The sequence below is a fragment of the Schistocerca nitens genome, chromosome 8 (genome assembly GCF_023898315.1).
Source record: "Schistocerca nitens isolate TAMUIC-IGC-003100 chromosome 8, iqSchNite1.1, whole genome shotgun sequence".
Lineage (NCBI taxonomy): Eukaryota > Metazoa > Arthropoda > Insecta > Orthoptera > Acrididae > Schistocerca > Schistocerca nitens.
In genome coordinates, this window is record NC_064621.1 from 115,185,996 (window position 1) to 115,209,494 (window position 23,499).

The 23,499-nt window shown below is 38.4% G+C and overlaps 1 protein-coding gene across 2 annotated transcripts in view; it reads left to right on the forward strand.

Moving 5' to 3' along the window:
• LOC126198752 (GRIP and coiled-coil domain-containing protein 1) overlaps positions 1-23,499 on the forward strand; it is a 139,761-nt gene that overhangs the window by 97,251 nt on the left and 19,011 nt on the right. For both annotated transcript variants that reach the window (XM_049935307.1, XM_049935306.1), the window contains one exon: positions 3,819-4,055. In XM_049935307.1, coding sequence (XP_049791264.1) covers positions 3,819-4,055 — 237 coding nt within the window. The remainder of the gene's footprint in view (positions 1-3,818; positions 4,056-23,499) is intronic.

Sequence of the window (23,499 nt, forward strand, 5' to 3'; positions counted from 1 at the left end):
TTGTGGTGGCTGCCCCAAGAGTACCGCCGAGGACCTTGGGTTTGGGAGCCATCGCAAAACATTCCCCAGAATAAATGAATGAATAAAATACAAGAATGTTCTGCAGTGTTCAGTCTTATTTAGCATTTCAATCTGATTAGAGATCAAAGGATGAAATATATATTTGTTTTCAAATAGGTGATGTCTGAGTATGTTGTTAGGCAGGAACCAGAGAGAACAATTTGTATTGCTGTGAGTGAAACAAGTGCAGCAATAAAATTCACATTCCTCCTTGTCACAAATACTTCACTGTTTATTTCTGAATATGTGGCAATTTCCGAGTGTGTGGCTAGACAGGAACCTAAGAGGACAACTTAAATTGCTGCAAGTGAAACGATGAGCAATAACGTTCATGTTCTTCATTGTCACAAATGTTTCACACAATGTGCAACCACAAACACATTCCCGTAAAGAGTTCTTGCTACAACTGAGAGTCTTTTTTCACTAACACATCCATAAACATCAACCCAGCACTATAGTGATTGACAAATTGATCCTCATTTCTGGTCACCTTCGCAGTGCTACTACGTCGTGATTGTCAGTTCCTTCATGTGAAATGTACTCGATCCCTCAGTACAACGAACAAGGAAAAGTTTACGGACAATACACTGGAGGTCACTGTGCCATGTCACAACAGTATGCCATTGACTACAGAAGGAAGACACTCCCTTACATGTTAGTTTATGAGGCCTTTCACCATACTTCACAGTTTGTAGTTTAATTCATCAAGTTCATCAATTTTTGCTTTTTTCTGGGAGAGCACAAAGGATATATGTAGTGGCTGTAGCATGTTGGAAAATAGCTCAATGACCTTGTACACAGATCAATTTTGATTTTTTGATGAGTATTTACTTGCTGTTACACATCTGTGGTTTTTAACAACTGATGAAATTCATTACCACAATTTATTGTATAAACATTGCATTGTACATTAAATTTCCTTCACTTATGTAGATTTTCTATCATGTTGGTGTAGATTACAATTTTTAATCATATATGCCAATTGTGTATATTTTTGCTCGTATTTTGGAGGTTTTAACGTTTACCTTGATTCTGCATTTTCTCAATTTTGTGTTTCTTAAGTCTGGACCACATGAAAACATAAAATAGGATTTTCACCGTAATCACTATTGGATCAGATTATCATTGATATCTCCTCATTTATTAAAGTTCAAATAGTGTAAACCCCTTTGTGGGATACCCTTTTCGTCGATATGGATTAATGTTATTTGGGACAAATGTTTGTGCTGTTATCGATAATAGAGGGAAATGCCAACTTCACGCAAATTTTAGTTTATTTTGTACAGAACTGTACTTCACTACATACTGTTTCATGTTACTTCTGTCTCTCTCTCTCTCTCTCTCTCTCTCTCTCTCTCATGCACACACACACGCGCACACACGCGCGCGCGCGCACACACACACACACACACACACACACACACACACACACACACACACACACACACACAGACAGTCAGTGTGTCTCCATTAACAACCTACCCTCTGTCTATTCCTATCCCAACACACTATGCCACTCACCTATTAAGTAGCTCCCATGATCCCTCATTCAACCCTATGGCAAGTGAGCAAGGCCGTGCACAGTCATAAAGGTTGTGTATAGTGAACTGTATAAATGTGACCTGCTGTAAATTGGAAACCTGTAATGCCAGCATGTAAAGGCTACAGGAGAATTGATGGACAGGAGAAGAATAGAAAAATGAAAGTAAATGATAAATCACATCAGTATATCATTAAACTATTAGGTAATTTAAATGTGCTGCCAGATCTCCTAACAAAATGTGTAATAAATCATTATCTTTGAGTTACAAACCACTGATGATGGCTAGTATGAATAGGTGAATAATGTATGATTAAACGCAAAATACATTTTCAGTTGCAATAGATGGAAATTTTTAATCTTAATGATGAACATAATAGAGAGAATACTATTGATTTCATATTTCAGGGGGCTAGCAGATGCAAGTGCTAACCCCCAGTTTTGCAAGGATTAGTGTGATCACATTATTGTGTTTTTGAATGCAACAAACACTGTTAGCAAATAATACCTACCATAAATACCACTAGAAAGCAGTATCTACTATATGAAATGTGTTGTCTTATTCTATTTCTGTTTTCGTCTCTTGAATCCAACCGAACATAAAAGTGGAATAAATCAAAAACACTCTTGTGAGCTAGTATTTCTTCTGCCAACCACTTTACTTAATATGTTACAAGAGCATACATATTTTTTATTGTGTTAAAGATCTATAACTTTTAGAGTGGTAGTCACATAGAAACACTTGTAACATAAACTGTTCTCACACCATGAACATTGTGTGAAGGACACCTTGCTACTGTGGCATTTGATTATAGATTTAAAGGGAAACCTACGTCATTAACATTCTGCGATACTGGTTCCTCATTTAGTTTTGCAGCCATATACCAGCATCTAACATGAATTCAATGGTTTCTACCGTAATTTTGGTCATATAAACCAATACATTTTGATCCCAACAGAAATATGAAAAAAGAGTCATATTACTAGCTTTGAACCCAAGACCTGTAGTGTGCCAGTCCAATGGTATATTTACTCATCTATCTCACCATTCTAACTGTTGTTGCTTTGTTGATAGATGATAGATAAATATATTTCATCTGGTTACTGAGGATATTATTTTTTTAGAAAGGCCCATCAGTGTGAATGGCTTTGCTAAGAGATAGCTGGCACACTAAACTACCATTCAGTTTCCTGGCACACTAAACTATATCACCATTCAATATCCTCTCTAACCCCTGTTCCCAGCTAATGTCCTCCACTTATGAGAAAAATCATTCTCTCTCTGAAATTTGTTTTAAAATGTGCCCAAATAAATGAGTTATCATGTATGAATGAGACAAAATAGTTCCAAAAATAGCAAACTACATTTGATTTTCACAAACATATGAGGCATAAGAATTAAAGTTGCCAGTGGTTTGTTTAGACAAAATGTGTTTTCAACCTGTGAATAAGTACTTGCAAAGTGATAGTGTCTGAGGAGTATTGTGAAACAGAAGCATCAGTCTGCGTGTAGTTGTTATGCTACAAACATGCAGCATGTGCCAGTGGGAGATTTGTATATGGTCAGAGCCTCCCCACCCTGTTTCTTGAGTCTAAATATGACACTCCTACCATCCTGGCCACACCTTTAGTTTGGTATGCTGGGTAATAATTGGCAAATTTATAAATTCTGCAGGGATTCTCTGTCTCCTCCTATTACTTGTTGGCATTCTGAAGTGACTACTGGCTATTCAAAACTGTTACATCATTGTGAAATACTCATTTGATAATAATGCAAGTGGAAACGTGAGAGTTTTGTGCACTGGGAAATACTGAATTGAAATGATAGAAGTTTACCAGTTGACAGCTGGAATTGGATTTAGAACTTTTGTTTCGACTGACAGTTATATTGTATCACTTAGCTGAAAAATGGAAAGTTCAGGGGAGTGGTATTGCTTACTTTCAGTGTATTGCTTACTTCCAGATGGGTCTTCCACTGTTACCCAAAAGTAATATGGTTTAGGGAGTTGTTTCTACATTGTTGCCATGCCAGTCAGCATTCAGTCCGAGCATTTCAATGGCATGTGCAAGTAAACTGGTGACTGAAGTACACAGTCCCGAACAGGATGAGGCATTACTCGTCCAAATATTCTGACCAGCAAAAATACTAAATTTCACTGAAATATTTAATTTGTGTTTATTGGATTTTTAAAAATTTATAACAATTTGGATTTTCCAGCTTTTGAAAGCTGAAAGGGCAAACTGCAAGGCAGCAGTTGCATCTTGTGAAGCAGAATTTCGAGCTCGTCTGTCCTTATTAGAGCAACAATTACAGAAACAGAGAGAAAGGACTTTAGCTTTGTTGGAGGAGAAGGACCAAGAGATACAAGTTTTGAAATCCAGTTTTCAATCATTGTTGCCTAGGAAGACATCATCACGTGATGATAGAAGTTGGACTCTGCCTCATAGTGATCAGGTGAGTAGTAATTCTTAACAGACCTAAGAAATTTCTTTGGTGCAAAGCTGTCCATTTAAGAAAAATATTAACCATTATACATATGTACTTTCAAGTTAGACAAAATTGTTGTAGATTGGCTATCAGCTGTATTTTAGGCAGTTATATTCAGTAAATCAAATATGCACAAATTATGGGTATACTATTTAATGGAGCAGTGACGATATACATCGTGAGTAACCCAAAAGAAAGCTATATTAACAAGCGGCCTGAGAAAATTGCTAGTCTTACTAGAGGTATTAAAGGCAACATGAAAGTCAATACATTGAAAAATCAACAGACATTCGTATGCATCTACATCTACATTTACATCTACATACATACTCCGCAAGCCACCACAAATTGTAAAAGATAGGTTAGTATGGTGCCACATATTGTGTTAAAAAAAAAAAAAATCACAAGTATCTACAGCCAACCTGCAGTTGAAGTAACATTTAGTTTATATATGAAACAAAAGAATTTGACATACAACTTAGTGCAGAAAAGAAAAAGGCTTTCAAATTTTATTAAACTTCAACCAAAGTTGCTGCCAGTACAAGGTGACACACTTTTTGCTGGCTGTTACAGATGCTGTTGTCAGGTAATTGAATCATTATTCACATTGCAGATAACAAGCTAGTGAAAATGAACATCTCTTTAAGATGTGACACATAAACATAAGTTTCCCATTAGGGGCTGATAGAAAGCAACAAAGGTAATACATCTGCTACTTTTTAACTTTCAACCTGTGGCTAAATGTTAGCAATCACCATCTCTGTTATATAAAACTGAACTGATCACAGAATCTTAAAATTCACTACATTCTACACAAATAATTCACCCAACTCCTTCAGTTATCAAAGTTTGACACAGTGCCCACTAAATATTTTCAGGGAAGAAAAGAAATACTTAACAGATACACATGTTTGGTAGGCTGTTTCCATGACTGTTTGTTTAAAATATAAATGAAAACAAGATGCAACTAGTCACTAAATTTTCAGTTTTTTTATTTGCATTACATTTAGGATTGTTTGCTCCAACATTAGGTCACAGTTCTGGTGTTTAGCTCAGATACATTACTTCTGAAAAACCAAAAGTATCAAAATATCTAGTGTGTATGTTTCAAGTTTATCATTCAGAATGGAGGATGCTTTCAGTGGATTGGTAGGAATAAATATCTGGGAACTGATATATACCTGCAGTCCTGTGCATCTTCTTTCTGTATTTTCCTCTAGAGCGCTGCACCTGAGTGTGACGCTGTTTACAAACTTTACCTGAGGTCACAGTATGAGATTTGATCAAAATATTTTCATTGTCGGGCATGCAGTGGGAAAGCCATTGGGCATTCTAGTGAGGTCCTCTCCTGGAAATGCAAAATTTGTAGCAGAAATAAGTTGATAGAGGAGCAAGAGCATAAGATCTATGCCCTTCAGGTACAGTTAGAAAAAGTAAAGGAGGAACTAGACAGGTTGAGGAGGGTGAAGGACACTGGAATGGGAACTGACAGTTGGTAAGAATGTTGCTACGAGGAGATATTCAGACATTTGTACATTGTGTATAACTAAGAGATTTGATCATCTGTCAGAGTTTAGTGGAGAGGAGACTTTTAACAGCTGTAAGTGTAGGAAACAGGCAGCAGTCCTCAGCAGTTAGGAAGCCTAAGTCACCTGCAAATTCTAACAGAAAGAAGGTTCTGCTGTTAGGTAGTTTGCATGGCAGATATGTGGGCCAACAGTTGTAGGAAGTGTTGGGGAGTAAGAACCAGGTCATTGGCATTGCAAAACCTAGTGCAGGGTTGGTTCAGGTGACTGACAATGTAGGGGAGGTATGTAGGAATTTTATGAAAGAGGATCAGGTAATGATTGTGGGTGGAGCTGGGAATAATCTTGATATGGACAGGGAATATGATGCAGGTGGTGACCTGGTGAATACAGCTACTCAGACTGGTGGCACTAATGTGCACTTCATGAAACTGTTTCACTATCATGATCGGCCTCATCTTAATGCTTCTGTTACACGTGTTAGCAAGAGGTTGGAGAAGGTGCTGATGGCGGAGGCATGGCTCACATTGCAGTTGTGCCAGTTGAGTCTATCAATAGATCAGGTTTCACTAGGCATGGCCTGCATCTCAATAGGTATGGGGGGGGGGGGGGGGGGGCTGGCAAAGCTTATAAGTGACAGTGTAGTGGGCCATGGGAGGCTCACTTAAGGGAAAATCCCTGTAGTAGTTGGCGTTGGAGCTGCACCTTTCTTAGATTGAAGTCAACTGATAGGTATACCTGCTTAAAGAAAGTCCCTCTAACAAAGTAATCACCTTCAAAGGAGGCCAGGTATCCAAGTAGTGAAGAAATTAGCATGTTTCATCAAATTATAAGAGGTGTTAGAGATAAGGTTATTGAACTACTTATAGATGTTGACTCTGACATTATTGGTATATCAGAGCACCACTTAAATAATAAATAATTTAACAGTTCAGAGGCTCCCTTTACCAAGATACAGATTAGCCGGCTGTTTTTTCAGGGAGTTTTTGTGGAGTGGAGAAGCGGCCATGTATGTAAACAGTATTCCATTTGAATCTGTAGACATATCTGGGCACTGCACTGAACAGGTATTGGAATGTTGTGCAGGGCAGTTCAGTTTAGTGAAACTAAACTTCTAATTGTTGTTGTTTATAGGTCTGCTAACTCTGACTTCAGAACATTTCTGCTCAAGCTAGAGGGGGTTCTTGGCTCATTTTATAGGAAGTACCCAAAATTTGTTACATGTGGTGATTTTAATATTAATTTTGTATGTGATTGTGCAAGAAAAAGTATGTTGGAAGATCTAAATTAATATGATCTGATGCAGACTGTGTTTTTTCCAACCAGGGTGCAGGGGAACAGTAACCCAGCCATAGACAATATTTTTATTCATTCTTCATTACTAGATGGGCATTCTATTAGTAAAAAGGTGCATGGCATTCCACAAATTTTAACACTAAAAGGGTTTTGTAAATCCAGTGGCAGTAGAGTTTTTTACACCCTGTTAAGAAATGAGTGGCAGGATGTTTATAGTGCTGTTAATATAGATTACGTATATCATGCTTTCCTCAACACATTTCTCATGCTCTTTGAAAGTTGCTTTCGATTATAACATTCTAAACAGGATAGTAGCAGTAAAAGGCAGCATTAGTGTGTGACTAGTGGCGTAAGGATATGTACAACAAAGTGGGATTATATCAAAATGTTAGAAGTAGTCACAGTAGAGCTAGAGTAGCCCATTACAAACAGTATTGTAAGGTGCTTAAAAATGTTATTAGGAAGGCAAAGAGTATGTGGTATGCAAATACAATAGCTAATTGACAAGATAAAATTAAAACCATACAGTCAGTCATGAAGGAAGCAGCACAAAGTCAGCAGTATAAAATCAATTTGTAGTAAAAATATTTCTGTTACTGATAAGTCAGATATATGTATAGTATTTAACAAGCACTTTCTGGGAATTGTTGGTGAATTAAATGAAAACTTAGTTTCTACAGAGAATCATATAACATTCTTGGAAAAGGCCTTTCCGACACTGATGTCTGAAATACTCCTCTGTGATACTTACAAAGGGGAGACTGAGTCAATAATTAAATCACTGAAGACTAAAGACTCTCAGGGATATGATTGAGTATCTAGAAGACTATTAAAGTTCTGTACTGCACATGTTAGCCTTGTACTTAGTCATATTTGTAACTTTTCCTTTGAAAATGGTAAATTTCCTGAACAATTACTCATTAGTAAAGCTGCTTTATAAAAAGGGAAAAATGAGTAACGTAGATGATTTTAGACCTATTTCTATGCCACCAATGTTTGCTAAAGTTGTTGAAAAGGCTGTGTATGAAAGAATAATTGATCATTTTATTTCATATAATTTGCTATCAAATATGCAGTTCAGTTTTAGAAGTGGTTTAACAACTGAAAATTCTATATTCTCTTTCCTCTGTGAGGTATTGATTGGATTAAACAAAAGATTTTGAATGTTGGGCAGCTTTTTTTTTATTTAACTAGGGTGTTTGATTGTGTTGATCACAAAATAAGACTCCAGAAATTAGACCATCATGGAATATGGGGAGTAGCTCACAATTGGTTCACCTCTTACTTCAACAACAGACAGCAAAAGGTCGTTATCCACAGTGTTGAGAATGTCTGTGATGTGGGGTCTGAGTAGGGCACTGTCAAATGGGGTGTGTCCCAGGGATCAGTGCTGGGGCCACTGCCGTTCCTTATTTATATAAATGACGCACCATTGAGTGTTACAGGTGATTCTAAAATATTTCTATTTGCTGATGACACTGGCTTGGTAGAAAAGGATGTTGTGTGCAACATTTACACTGTTTCAAATTGTGCTGTTCATGATATAAGTTCATGGCCGGTAGAAAATAAAATAACGCTAAATCACAGTAAGACTCCGTTTTTACATTTTCTAACACACAATTCAACACAACTCGACACTTCAATTTTACAGAATGTGAAACTGTTGTGGAAAGCCCATGTTCAGGATCTTATTCAAAGATTTAATGATGCCACTTTTACTATTCAAACAGTATCTGAAGTAAGTGATAATTTGACATGAAAAGTGGTCTACTTTGTGTATTTTCATTCACTTATGACATATAGTATTATATTTTATGGTAACTCTTCCCATTCTCAAAGGATATTTTTGGCTCAGAAATGGACAGTTCAGGCAATAAGTGGTGTAAGTTCGTGAACCTCTATTCTGACAGTGGCGCCTCAATATATAAATTCTTTATTGTCATTTCTTGTTAAGAATATCAGCTCTTTTCACAAGAATTAGCAACCTTCACTCTGTTAATACTAGGCAGAATCTGCATTTGGATTACGTTTCCTTGACTCTTGTGCAGAAAGGTGTGCAGTAGACTGCTACTTCCATTTTCAATAAGCTACCAAAACTAATTCCTGTGTTGTATTGTTGATTGTGTTTACACAAACTTGTGGCTTGTCCCTTTTTGGGTTCATAAACATTTAATTTTATCTGTTATTACTTTTATGTTGTAATTTCATGTACTGACATGTTCCACAACCTTCGAGATTTGCTCCTCAATTTGGTCCCAAGGAAGTAGACTTGAGGGTGGGGGCAGGGGGGAGGGGGGGGGGGGAGTGTTGCAAGTGATTAGTGCCTCCTGGCTTACAGAGATGTTGTTTTGTCTTATGACATGCAAAGATAAACCAAACAATGGAAAGGCCAGGTTGTGGAATATCAGCAATGCTAGGAAAGAATAGATTGCTACTCACCATAAAGATGTCAAGCTGAGACACACACACACACACACACACACACACACACACACACACACACACAAGCAAATCTCATGCGCATGACAGGTCTCTCCAACATCTCCAAGCAGAATTACTATAAAGTTATACATCAGCACATATTGTGTTTTACACTTTTCTACATAAACAAGAACTGTGACTAGTTTATTTTTTAAATATGTAAACCACATAATTAAAAAACAATAATAAATTTTACTAATAAATTATGAGTAGGATTGCCTTTCAGTACTTACTTTCAGGAGGCAAACTATGCAATACAACTGATAGACACATATATGAGATGTGATCAAAAAGTAATGGGTATTTCTTATTTTCACAGGCTTTATAGGTCTGATTTTCAAATTTGTTCCTTGTTGGTACACATGTTCCTGATGTATGTTTGCATTTTCAGCCGTCAATTTGAATATTTAGTTTTCGTTGATAGTCAAACAGGTCATACGTGTTTTCAAGAGTTTGACTAATTTTTACTTTTGAAAAATGTGGATCGAAAAATTAATTACATTTTGCTGGAAAAATGCAATAAAATGTAGCAGTGCATTCAAAATGTTGAAGTATGGCTTTTGGCAAATCTCTTATCAGTAAGGCAAGAGTTTGCATGTGATGCAAACGTGTCAAAGAGGGTCAAGAAGACTTTGACGACGATGACTGCCCTGGATGCCCTAGGACATCAGTTACTGATAACAATGTAGAAATAGTAAAGAAAACGGTTCTGGGAAATCACCAAATCATAATTAGAGAGGTTGCTGATGTTAGCATATCCTTTGCCTCATGCCCAGCCATCTTTTCAGTTGTTTTGAGCATGAAACATGTAACAACAAAATTTGTTCCAAAATTGGTGAATTTTGACCAAAAATGGCACGGCGTAGATACCACTCAGGAATTGCTGAAGAAGTCGACTGGATTCAGAACTTCTAAAGAAGGTTATAACAGATGACAAAATGTGTATATGGGTATGATGTTGGAACCAAGCCCCAATTGTCCCAGTGGAAACTGCCTGAAGAGCCAAGAAGAAGAAAAAAAAAAAAGTCCGATGAATACATGTTTTCTTCGCTTGCAGTGGTAAAGTGAATCATGAGTTCCTGCCTTATGGTCAACAAGGAAGTTATGCACCATTTGCTTGAAGCAGTCTGAAGGAAGTGATCAGAATTGTGGAAAAACCTATCATTGAAATTGCATCACGATAACACTCTTGCTCATACATCAATGCTAGTTCATGATTTTCTGGCAAGAAACAAAACCGTTATGATGCCTCAGCCAAAGTATTCACCAGATATGACCCTCTATGACTTCTTACTATTCCTAAGTTTGAAGAGAACCATAAAAGGATGTTGTTTTGCCACGAATGGTGAGACATAAACAGAGTGACTGAAGCAGATGAATGCCATAATGAAAAGCTAGTTCCAAAAGTGCTCTCAGGATTGGAAAAAATGCTGGCACAAGTGTAAAGTTGATGTTGATGAATAAATAAATATTCTTTTAAGAAAAACGCATATAAAACACACACACACACACACACACACACACACACACACACACACACACACACACATATTCAAAAGAAGTAACATTATTATTGCTTTCTTTTCATCATATGGTTTCCATATTGGAAAAATAAACTTAACAGAGTTCTTTTTGGTATAGAATTACATAGAAAGTGCAAAAAATATTTACTGAGTTGTAACTTTATTATAGTCTTTGCACATTATAAGACAAAACAACATATCTGTGCAAACGAAGAGATGCTGAACATCTCTCGTAAAGTTTGTAACAAGTGAAAGTGTGAACCTCCAATGCACAATTCTTGAAGAAGGAACACAGTGATGATGCACAGGACTGCAGGTATGCTGCATCAACACAAAATATTTTATCTTATGAATCCACCACAAGCATTCTGTATTCAGAGTGATAAATTTAAAACTTTTTTTGATATTCCAACATATTCGGTTTTCTGGCAATCATGCAGCTGAGCTAAATAGTGGAATTAACAGCCTTTGATAGAGTAAAACGTCCAAAATGCATCATAAATAAAAAGCTTTAGATTTAGTCACTGTGTTTTTACTTATATTCTTAACTATAGAAGCATATCAATAATCATATGTTTATTCATGCAGCTATAGAAAATGAGTTAATGTTAACTCATTGTCTATTTAGTATGAGCGGGAGAATGTGACTGTCTTCCACCACAGTTTTTCAAATAAGAAACAGCCATGATTTTTAATAATTTATGAGGCATTTTTATTCTGCAGCTATTATTAACCTGGCTTTAATTCTGGAAGGGCAGCAGCTTTAATTATTGTTACTTTACAAAATTTTCTTGTGTCCTACAGATCTCCATTTGCTGCTGTGCTCTGTCTGCGGAGGAACATGAATTGTAAAAATCTGAACACTTCATTAGTAATACTGCCAATAAGTAAGGAGACAACTATCATTACATCCAGACTAAGAACTTTATTTCAGTTTTCCGGTTACATGGAATCAAAATAAACCCCTTTCATCTTCACACTATGTTTACAGCAATAATAAAAGTTTTTGAAATAATGCTGGAAGTCCTGATTATGTACCTCCTTCAGTCTGTCAGTCACAGCATGTTGGATGTCCTCAGTGTCACTGTAATATTCCCCCTTAAAACACATTTAATTTTCGAAAACAGAAAGAAGTCTTCAGGCGTCAAATGAGGCCAGTAGGGTGGATGTTTGAGCACATGGATGTGTTTGATGCTGTAAACTCTTTCACAGTTAGGGCACAGTGATCTGCTGATTATTGTTACAGAAGAACCCAACTCTTTGCTCGCATGTGTCATGTCAAGATGCATCTGTTCCAAAGCTAGACACATTGTGTGACTCCTGATAAGTAATGTTCAGTCGCCGTTGCACTCTCAAGGATAAATTCACAATGAATCATTCCAGAAGCATAAAAAAATCACTATTTTCTTAATCATGAGTTTTGCAATATTGAGTTTCTTCTTCCTCGGTGACCCTGTTTCATGTCATTCCTTGTTCTGTCATTTTGTTTCAGAATTGATCTGAAAACATCAACTTTTAACTGCAGCTACCATTTGTTTCAAAAGATTATGATCCTCATCAACTGTGATAATGCAACTGGTGCAACCAGCAGCTTATTGCTCTCTCTGTCCTCCTGTCAATTAATGTGGCACAAACTGGGAACAAATCTTTCTTTGAAATGGACCTGACCATTCCTTACAAGCATTCTGATGGTAATTCGTCTACCACCTGCAAGAATTACCTTGGATTTTTCCACATTTTCATCCACCAGAGCAAGCACATCTCCTTAAATGCTGAAATACAGCGGACCACTTGTGCATGACTAAGATAGTCAGCACTGAAAACACATTGCATGGCTTCATAAACTTCTGACCTATTTTTCCTAATTCACAGTAAAGTTTTAGTCCAGCTCTTTCATCCAGGAAGCTATGTTTGACCACCACTACTTGTACAATGTTACTTTAATAACAGCTATGCATGCACTGGCTGAGGCATTTACTCTGTCGAAGCAATTGTATGTCAGTCAAAACAACTGCATGTTCAGCTCAATCTAGTGGATGAAGTGGTAACCACATTTAGTGCAGTTCTTGTTAATATTCCTGGAAAAAAATCAGTCTAAATACTAACTGGCACACTGTAAAAGTAAACAAAATAAAAATTTCTGTTATTAACACATTTGTTCCTCTACACAATCCTACACCAATAAGATTGTGTGTTCAAGATAGTGTTTCCAAAACTTGAGACAGTTCTGAACATTAATCACTAGTTTAATCAGTTACCAGGACTTGATCCATGATTCCTGCCTTTCCCATACATTAAGCTACCAGTTGTGTAAGATGTGTGTACATCGAGGATGGACTCAAAGTTTCACCTTTCCTTTTGCTCCCTTCTCTACTTTCCCAATTCCAGCAGTGTCACAGGAACTAGGAAACCATAGAGGGAAACACCTCCCAAGTTAAAACTTCAAATGGCTTCATGAGACATGTACAAATAGCACTGTTGGTAGCACACTGTCTCACAAAAGACAGGAATCAGAGTTCAAGTACCAGTAAGGTATCAATTTTACCTTGTCCCACATGTTCATCACAAACTGCTCTGCTAAAGAGTATAATGATGTCATCACAATGAAGTTATGATCCCTCACAATTTATAGCACTGTGTCACTTAAAGAGCAGGAAACACACTGGCCCTGAACAACTATATTAGACTTCTGGAAGAGTGATCTTATTTTATTTATTTATTTTAAGATGGACTAATGTATTAAATATTGTAGAATTCCACAACAGTATTACTGACAACTGGAATTAATTGCATGTCATAGAGATAGTATTGTGGGTTTTTGGGAGACTGGACAGTGTTCCCTAAGAAATGCTCAATGTATTTGACAGGAGATATCTCTGGGCATCACATTCCACACTGGTGGTCCAAGGAAGGACCATGTGCTTGTTGTTGTAATGCCATATAATAGTGACCTTGAGATCACACAAGTAGCCATCACTGTATGGTGGCCAAAACATAAATTATGGTTCAGAGTGTAAGAAAAGTCTGATTCGACTTGCTGGAAGCTGAATAGGAATAAAGATGCAACTTGCTCAGCTTCCTCATCAATATGCACATCACCTCTGATAGTGTCGCAAGACAGACAACTGGGAGGATGAATGATGAATAGTTGTGTCTAACATAATGAGTGCAGATTTTCCCCTGTTTGTGAGTGCAACATGAAACAGAACAGCAATGATTACTGGAGTATATATCATCATTATGTGCAGACATATCATTTTATCAGAAAATTGTTACAAAACACAGCGAAACTTACAGTTTATCAGAGGGAGCTAATGTTACATAATCACATGATCAGTCACAACTGCCAGACATGTAAGAGTTTTTGTTGAGGGATTTCAGTTGGTAAATCCATGTAATTTCAGCTGTGTGGAAGGCACAGTTATTGAAAAATCTTAAGGAAATGTGATTCACCCACTACTCATGTTGCTTTAAAAAAAATCATCATTTGATAAATTCATGAATACTATTTGTCCATCAGGGACCTTTATCAATTTGTAGGGAAGGGAAGGCGATGGGGTGGGGGGGAGGGGGGGAGAGAGAGAGAGAGAGAGAGAGAGAGAGGGGGGGGGGAGAGGGGGGGAGAGGGGGGGAGAGTAGGTTCAAAGAGAAGCTGTATTATTAATTCTACATTTCTTTAATCAGTATAAAAGCATTACGAAAACATGCATTTTCAACTTCGTGCTGCGTAATGAATAGTCCATTAAATTTCGGGCATACAGCCGCACAAATAAAATTTCCTCCACTGATATTTCAGCCGTGTATCATCTGGCCATCCTCAGAGTGAGTCACAAAACGCAACAAGATGCCAAGCGTAGCCTTATATGCTCCACTGCGGCAGTACTGCACACGGGGGTCACAGACGCTGGTCGATGGCAAAGAAATACGCGTACACATGCGCTGCCTGTGGCAAAGGCGTACAGACATTAGATTCGCTTATCGATGTATGTTCGGCAGTGGTGACAACATGACAACTTCTCTGCAGTTTAATTACCCCAAGAGCTATATTCCATGCTTTGTACAAATTAAAACCATTATCTCTATCTATTAAATTATTAACTGATCTAATCTCTATAGCTTCTTTGAAGACAGAATCCCAAAAGGAAGAGGTGGATGTTAAAATCTTCACATCACTGTAATTCATGGAATGCACTGTATCAATACAATGTTCGGCCACAGCTGACTTGTCTGGCTGTGATAAGTGTGTGCATCTTTGTTGCTCCACACACCTCTCACAAACGGTGCATGTTGTTTGACCTGTGTATGACTTCTCACAATTGCTGCAAGGAATCTGATACAAATCCGCTTTACGAAGCAGTAAATCATCCTTTACAGAGCCGAGTAAAGCTGCAATCTTCGTGGGGGCCGGAAGATCACCTTAACACTGTGTTCCTCAGAATATGGCCTATCTTCCGGGATAGAGCATGCACATAGGGCAAAAACGCACTTGATCTGAAGAAATTACTATCTTCTTACCCATCACATACCTGCATTCTAGGTTTTACATTGAATGCTCTATGAATTTACCGCGGAGAAAATCCATTTGCTTTATAACTTTGCAGCACGATTCCACACATACCAGCAATACAAAAATATCTATCACAAAATTTCGTCCTGCATGTGTTTCGAGCAATAAATGGACATTAAAGTTTGGAAATCTGGCAATACTGTAATGGCTTGTATGGCAACAACCTTTGACAGGTGTTACAGCAGTGCTATGCAGTTGGTGCAGTGGATAGCATTTTGTGTTACAGATTACAGTGGCTCTTCTACCAAACACTTGCAGTTACGTACTACGAATACAGAATTGGAAGAAAAATCATTTTCATTGGTCAGCTTTTAAAGAAGCCTTTTGCACATCATGGATGTGAATTGTTTCATGCCACTGCATCTACTAGATTCCAAACCTATTTTCTGTGTACTCTCCCCCAATTGTCCCATCGAAATTATTTCCAAAGCATGTTGCTATTCCTACTGGTGACGTAAGGCTCTAACAAAATGTAATGGACCTGAGCGTGGCAAAAATAATAATTGGTACAATGGGACCACTGTGGGAGGGTACACACACTATGTTTGGAATCTTGCAGATTCAGTGGTGTGAAACAATTCATGTTCATGATGTGCAAAAAGTTTCTTTAAAAGCTGACTAATGAAATCAATTGTATTTCCATTTCTGTGTTTGTATTACGTAACTGTAAATGTTTTGTAGAAGACCCACTGTAATCACTGTATGATGATTAAGCCAGCGAATAGCGCACCACACAGACTACTTTTAGCAAATAAAAACAAATAAGCCGCAATCCAGTATAGAACCCTTCACTTCCTGCACATGAACTCGAAGTGCTATCCACTGCACCAATTGCACAGCACTACTGCTATATCCAGACAGAGGTAGTTACTGTACAAGTGATTGCAGTGTTGCCAGATTACCGATCTTTAATGTCCATTTGCTGCCCAAAATATGCACCGGACAAAACTTTGTGACATGTTTTTGTATTGCTAGTATGTGAGGAATAGCCCTGCGAAGTCAGTGTGGAAATTTTTCTTCACCCTGCATAATGTGAAGAGATAGGCCAGTAATGGTCTTTGCTAGATCCAACTCTCTAATCACTGCTCTTATTTGTGGTCTGCTTTTGATTTTGCCTTGCAAGAAGCTCTTGTCTGAATTGTCCCTTTATCTTCTCAAAATGTGCTTAAGTAACTTCTCATATCTATGGTTGAAGTGGCAAGATAAATTTATTGTGTTGCTAAGTTTTTCTGCAATGGAAGCATTTGTTATTCTTTCTTTCTGTGGCATTTGTAACATCTACCATCAAAACCACATCTTGAAGGCATCAATTCAGCTCTTGTCACTAGCTTTCATATTCCACCTCTCACTGCCGTACGTGAACACAGGGAACACAAAGATTCCACCAAATGCATCTTTGTTGTTTTGGATGTCCTGCCAGATCTTAATGAGTTCAACCACTGTGGCTTGGCCATGAACAATTCAGCATTTTATTTCTTTATCACAATTTCCTGTGTCATTGATGAGACATCCTAAATTTTCAGTCATTCACTATCTACAGACCCTTTATGCAATGTTAATGTTGGATTTGCTAACCATTATTTAGTGTTTTTCATATTTATCTCTAGACCAAAATTTAAGGCAACTAACACAGATTCAAACAACACGTGAGTGTCATGGAGGTTCTTCAGGAACTCAAATGGGAATCCCAGGAGGGAAGATGATGTCGTTTTCGAGAAACACTATTGAGAAAATTTACAGAACCAGTATTTGAAGCTGACTGCCGAATGATTTTACTACCTCTATCATACATTGTACTTGAGAACCACAGAGATACGATACAAGAAATTAGGACTCATGTGGAGGATATAGACAGTCGTTTTTCCTTGCTCAGTTTACAAGTGGAACAGGAAAGAAATGATTAGTCGTGGTACAGGATACGATGCACTGTGCTCTGTGGCTTGTGCAGTACCGATGTAGGTATAGACGTATACATAGTGAAAGCATATAATAAAGCTCATTAAGTTAGCACAAGGACACATTCTGTGTTGAAGTCTATAATTATTTTCCAAATAGACAGACACATTAGAGGCAGACAATTAACAAACTTGTAAGTTTTGCATAACACAGACAGAATGTAGCCAGCCAGAAACAGAGCCTCTGTGAATGTCCAGAGTTGAAGTCAAAGTTGTCAACAGATAGCAGCCAGTTCATTGAATGTTCCATGTAAACAATGGCAGGAGAGACTGGTTTCTCCGAGCAGCGGGAGTACAGTTATAGATAGTTTGTGGTCATGGGGTCCCTCCCGGTAATGCGACTTATGTCCTGGGAGCATGGTTTCTTCTGAGAGTGCCCCTTATTGTGACCGCTTGGAGATCGTGATGCTGCCTGTGGTGAGGACTGCAAGAAGGGTTCAGCAATTACAGTCCCATGTTACTGCCAAAGCTGGTTATAGCATTCTCCTGTCTCAGCTGTTGCCTTACATTAATAATAATAATAATAATAATAATAATAATAATAATAATAATAAATGGATTAGTTGTCCATAATAACTTAACAGTCATGGACATAGTCAGTTTACAAACACAAGAACATTAGAAATCTTTGATGGAGTACAAACATTTATCAATTGACAGTTGCTTTAATTTTGTCTTAAATATGTTTCCTTTTAACAATCTTATTTTATTTGGCAATCTGTTATAAAAAATGTCTTCCAGCAGAAAATAGACTATGATCTGTTTCTCTTTTATCACTAAATTTTATGTGGTAATCCTCTCTTTTTCATTTATTATAATTATGGATTTCACTGTTAATTACACTATACTCCATATTTTCTTTTACAAAACAGTGTAGTTCTGAAAACAAACAATGAATACACTGATGATTTTCACGGGTTTGCAGCCGGGTTCCATCGTCCTGACGACAACACGATATTTCGGCGGACCATCTGGCCGCCATCTTCAGGTGAGATTGAGTGCACAATCACGCCAGAACTGAGGAGACCTCAGATTCAGCGGCTCCTTTATACCGCGGGTACTGGTCATTGCGCGTGCGTGAGCAACGGAAGAGCTGCCCTCTGTGAGGCGAAGAGTTGCAGCGGCGCCAGTGGTGAAAACTGTCAAAATCGAGGAATCGCAAAATTAAAATGCAGCCAGTCGGAAACCAGACCGTTGTTGTTTTATCTGTGATAAAATAGGATTCCACCTCTTGCTTAAAGGAAAACCTTTGTCTCTATTAATAATATCATCAGACAGACGTATTTCAATTGATTCTTTCAATACACAATCCCAGTAACGGGAAGCCGAGGCAATAATTTGCGTCTCTTTGAAGGACATATTGTGCCCTTCATTAAGACAGTGTTCGGCAACGGTTGATTTTTCCGGCTGGGGCAGACGTGTATACCGTTGATGTTCCACACATCGATCTTGAACTGTACAAATACTTTGTCCAATGTAGGCCTTGCCGCAGTGATAAGGAATCTTGTATACCCCAGGCTTCCTCAGTCCCAAATCATCTTTCACCGATCCAAGAAGGGATCTAGTTTTGGCCAAAGGCATAAGGACGCTTTTAATGACATATTTCCTGAGGATTCTTGAAATTTTCAAAGAAATGCTTCCCACGGAGGGTAAAAAAGCAACAGATTTGGATGTGTCCACCGTTGGTTCTCGTGGGGGTCCAAATTGAAAAGCACGAGTAATTTGGTGATCGGAATACCCATTGTGCCTGAAGACAACCTTGAGGTGATCCAACTCCTGTTTCAAGTTATCGGAATCCGAAACAGCATAAGCCCTCTTGACCAGTGTGCGTAAAACTCCCAAGCGTTGATGTTGTGGATGACAACTTGCGACGTGGAGGTAGTGGTCCGTATGCGTAGGTTTTCGGTATACACTGTGGCCGAAAGTCCCATTTTCTTTCTTATGTACTAAGACATCCGAAAATGGTAATTTGCCATCACTTTCAATTTCCATCGTAAATTTGATTCGTGGATGAAGACAGTTAAAGTGATCTAAAAATCGATGAAGAGATTCCATTCCATGTGGTCAAACGATGAAAATATCACCCACGTATCTCAAAAAACATGTTGATTTAAGAGAAGATGTCTTAAGTGCCATATGCTCAAAATCTTCCATAAAGAGATTGGCGACAATAGGGGAAAGAGGACTCCCCATAGCTACACTGTCAGTTTGTTCAAAAATTGCTTCATTGCCGCGCAACGGCCGGTACCCGCGGTATAAAGGAGCCGCCAAATCTGAGGTCTCTTCAGTTCCAGCATGATTGTGCACTCAATCTCACCTGAAGATGGCGGGCAGATGGTCCGCCGAAATATCGTGTTGTCGTCAGGACGATGGAACCCGGCTGCAAACCTGTGAAAATCATCAGTATTTGATACGCCGGGAAAATCTACGCTATCACAATGAATACACTGTTAGCATGGTATACTTAATGAAATATTCTCTACAGAACAGCTGCTTACTAATATTAGATATTATCCTAATTGCTCTTTTCTGTGCTCTAAAAGCCTTGTCCATATATACAGTTGGTGCCCCACCTCAAATCTTGATACCGTATTGCAGGTGGGAGTGTATAATTCCAAAATAGATTTGTCTTAAAACAGACTGCGCTCTTACACTAGAAAGCCTTTTTAGCAGGTATGTGTTACAGGAGATTTTTTTACACGTGTAGCTGATGTGCTCCTTCCATGTAAGATGTTTGTCTACTATAATACCCAGGAATTTATGTTTATCAACTGTTTCAACTGATAGCTCTGGTTCTGTATCCACTAGTCTTGCTTTATAATTTAGCGGAAACTCCATCGGAATTGTCTTGTCCTTATTTAGTGCCAATTTGTTTTTAGTGAGATATTCCGTGATGAGGCTAATGTTCTCTGCATTATTTTGCACTGCTAACTGTTTTGTAGAGCCCCAGCTTATGAAGGAGGTATCATCAGCATAATTTACTAGGTTTGAATTTTGTGGAATTATTATATCATTGAAATACACAATAAACAAAAAAGGCCCACTAATGCTTCCTTGAGGGGCTCCACAGTTAAGAATTTCATATGATGATTTTGCTGTTTGTGTGTGTCTCCCAGTTGTATAATACAGCTTTACACATTGTCTCCTGTCAGCAAGGTAGGATCTTAACAGATCTAATGCTACGCCTCCAACTCCATAAGTTTCTAATTTATGTAGAACAACAAAATGTTTTACAGAGTCAAAAGCCTTGGATAGGTCTATAAAGGTGCCAATAACTTTGTTTCCTTCATCAAGTTTATTCAATACCACTTGTAAAAAGATGGCTACAGCTGTTATTGTAGATCAGCCCTTCCTGAAACCGTGCTGACAGTTTTTTAATACATTGTACTTTTAGAAAAATGGTTCAAGTTGATCAAGAAGTAGTCTTTATAACAACTTACAACGTACTGATGTCAATGAAATATGCCTATAATTTTGTCTATCCGTCGTTATCCCCTTTTTATGCACCATTCTTATTTCAGTGACTTGTAACAGATCAGGAAATGACCCCTGACTGAAAGAGCTGTTTATTAAATGTTGTAGTGGCTTTATTAATTCATTACTACATTCTTTCAGAAATTTCGCTGAGATGTCATCGTGGCCACTGGATGTACACACATAAAAAGAAAGTTGTACTTGACGTTCATTCCAAGACTTCCAGAACCTGTACCGAAAATTGGAATAGAGATCAACATAAACATCATTTCCGCCCTTTTTATTGTTCATGAAAACCACACATTGCATGTTGTACTACCATACAATGAGACCTTCAGAGGTGGTGGTCCAGATTGCTGTACACACCGGTACATCTAATATCCAGTAACACGTCGTCTTGCATTGATGCACGCCTGTATTCATCATGGCATACCATCCACAAGTTCATCAAGACACTGTTGGTCCAGATTGTCCCACTCCTCAATGGCGATTCGGCATAGATCCATCAGAGTGGTTGGTGGGTTATGTCATCCATAAACAGTCCTATTCAGTCTGTCCCAGGCACTTTTGATAGGGTTCATGTCTGGAAAACATGCTGGCCACTCTAGTCGAGTGATGTCATTATCCTGAAGGAAGCACATTCACAAGATGTGCACGATGGGGGGGACGAATTGTCATCCATGAAGACGAATGCCTCGCCAATATGCTGCCGATATGGTTGCACTATCGGTTGGAGGATGGCATTCACTTATCGTACAGCTGTTACAGCGCCTTCCATGACCAGCAGCAGCGAACATCAGCCCCACATAATGCCACCCCAAAACATCAGGGAACCTCCACCTTGCTGCACTTGCTGGTTGGTGTATCTAAGGTGTTCAGCCTGACCAGGTTGCCTCCAAACACATCTCTGATGGTTTTCTGGTTGAAGGCGTATGCGACACTCATTGGTGAAGAGAATGTTATGCCAACCCTTAGCGGTCCATTCAGCAAGTTGTTGGGCCCCTCTGTACCGCTGCAAGGTGTCATGGTTGCAAAGATGGACCTTGCCATGCACGTCGGGAGTGAAGTTGCGCATCATGCAGCCTATTGCACACAGTTTGAGTCGTAACAAGACGTTCTGTGGCTGTATGAAAAGCATTATTCAACATGATGGTGTTGCTGTCAGGATTCGTCCGAGCCATAATCTGTAGGTAGTGGTCATTTACTGCAGTACTAACCCTTGGGCGGCCTGAGCGAGGCATGTCATCGACAGTTCCTGTCCCTCTGTATCTGCTTCATGTCCGAACAACATTGCTTTGGTTCACTCAGAGGCACCTGGACACTTCCCTTGTTAAGAGCCCTTCCTGGCACAAAGTAACAATGCAGAAGTGATCTAAGTGTGGTATTGACCGTCTAGGCATGTTTGAACTACTGGCAATGCGAGTTGTGTACCTCCTTCCTGGAGGAATGACTGGAACTGATCGGCTGTCAGACCCCCTGTCTAATAGGCGCTGCTCATGTGTGGATGTTTATGTCTTTGAGCAGGTTTAGTGACATCTCTGAAAAGTCAAAGGGACTGTATCTGTGATACAATACCCACAGTCAACGTCCATCTTCAGGAATTCTGGGAACCGGGGTGATGCAAAACCTTTTTTGGTGTGTGTATTTGCTTTTAAGTTGGGAATGGTTTTCAGGATCCAGTGATGTAACACACCTCAGGAAGAATGAATTGTTATTGCCGATACTGGGATTTAGCACCTGTGGTGGGTCAATCACATCCTCCCTACTCGTCTTACTACACTGGTCTGTGAATCTGTCGGAACTGTCAGTTTTCTTTAGTATTTTGACACATGGGCACACTTGATTAAGACAGTGGGTTAATGTTGTATAAAATTTGTCCCACTTTTCATCAATATCTTCTATTTCATATAGGCCTACCTGATGCCAATTTGTGTGTGTGAGGGTTTTCTTTAATGTACGATAGTCAAGCTTTCTTTTATAGGTAAACAGGTCCCAGGTCCCCATCAGATACTATTTCTTTGTCTGTAAGAAGCTCTAGGACTAATGCCCAATGATCTGAAATGTGATTTTCAACAGTTCTAACTACAAGATCTTCCTTTCTTAAGTTTGTAATAACACGGTCAATACATGTCTGAGAGTCACATGTAATTCTTGTTGGTGTTGAATTCACATGGGTGTAATTATAGGACTGTAAAATATCAGTATATCTAAGATAATTTATACTATTAGTGAAGGTGTCTATGTTCACATCCCCTACTCTTATAGTCTGTTTTTTATGTGGTGAGAGTTTGTCAACCAAGTACCTCTAAATGACAGATAAATTCTTCCACGTTTTTGTTAGGAGATCTGTACAGGCTAGCTATTACTAAACTGCTATTTTTAAGTTTTATTCTTACTGCAGCTATTTCAAAAACTTTCTCAGATGCAGGTTTATCTACCCAATCAACTTTTTTGCACTGGACATTATTTTTGACATAAATACCAACACCCCCACCTTTTTGTTGTTTCCTACAGTAGACACTGACCATTTTATAATTACTTAAACTAATGCTACACACTTCTTCAGTTTTGCACCCTAGTTCATTCACA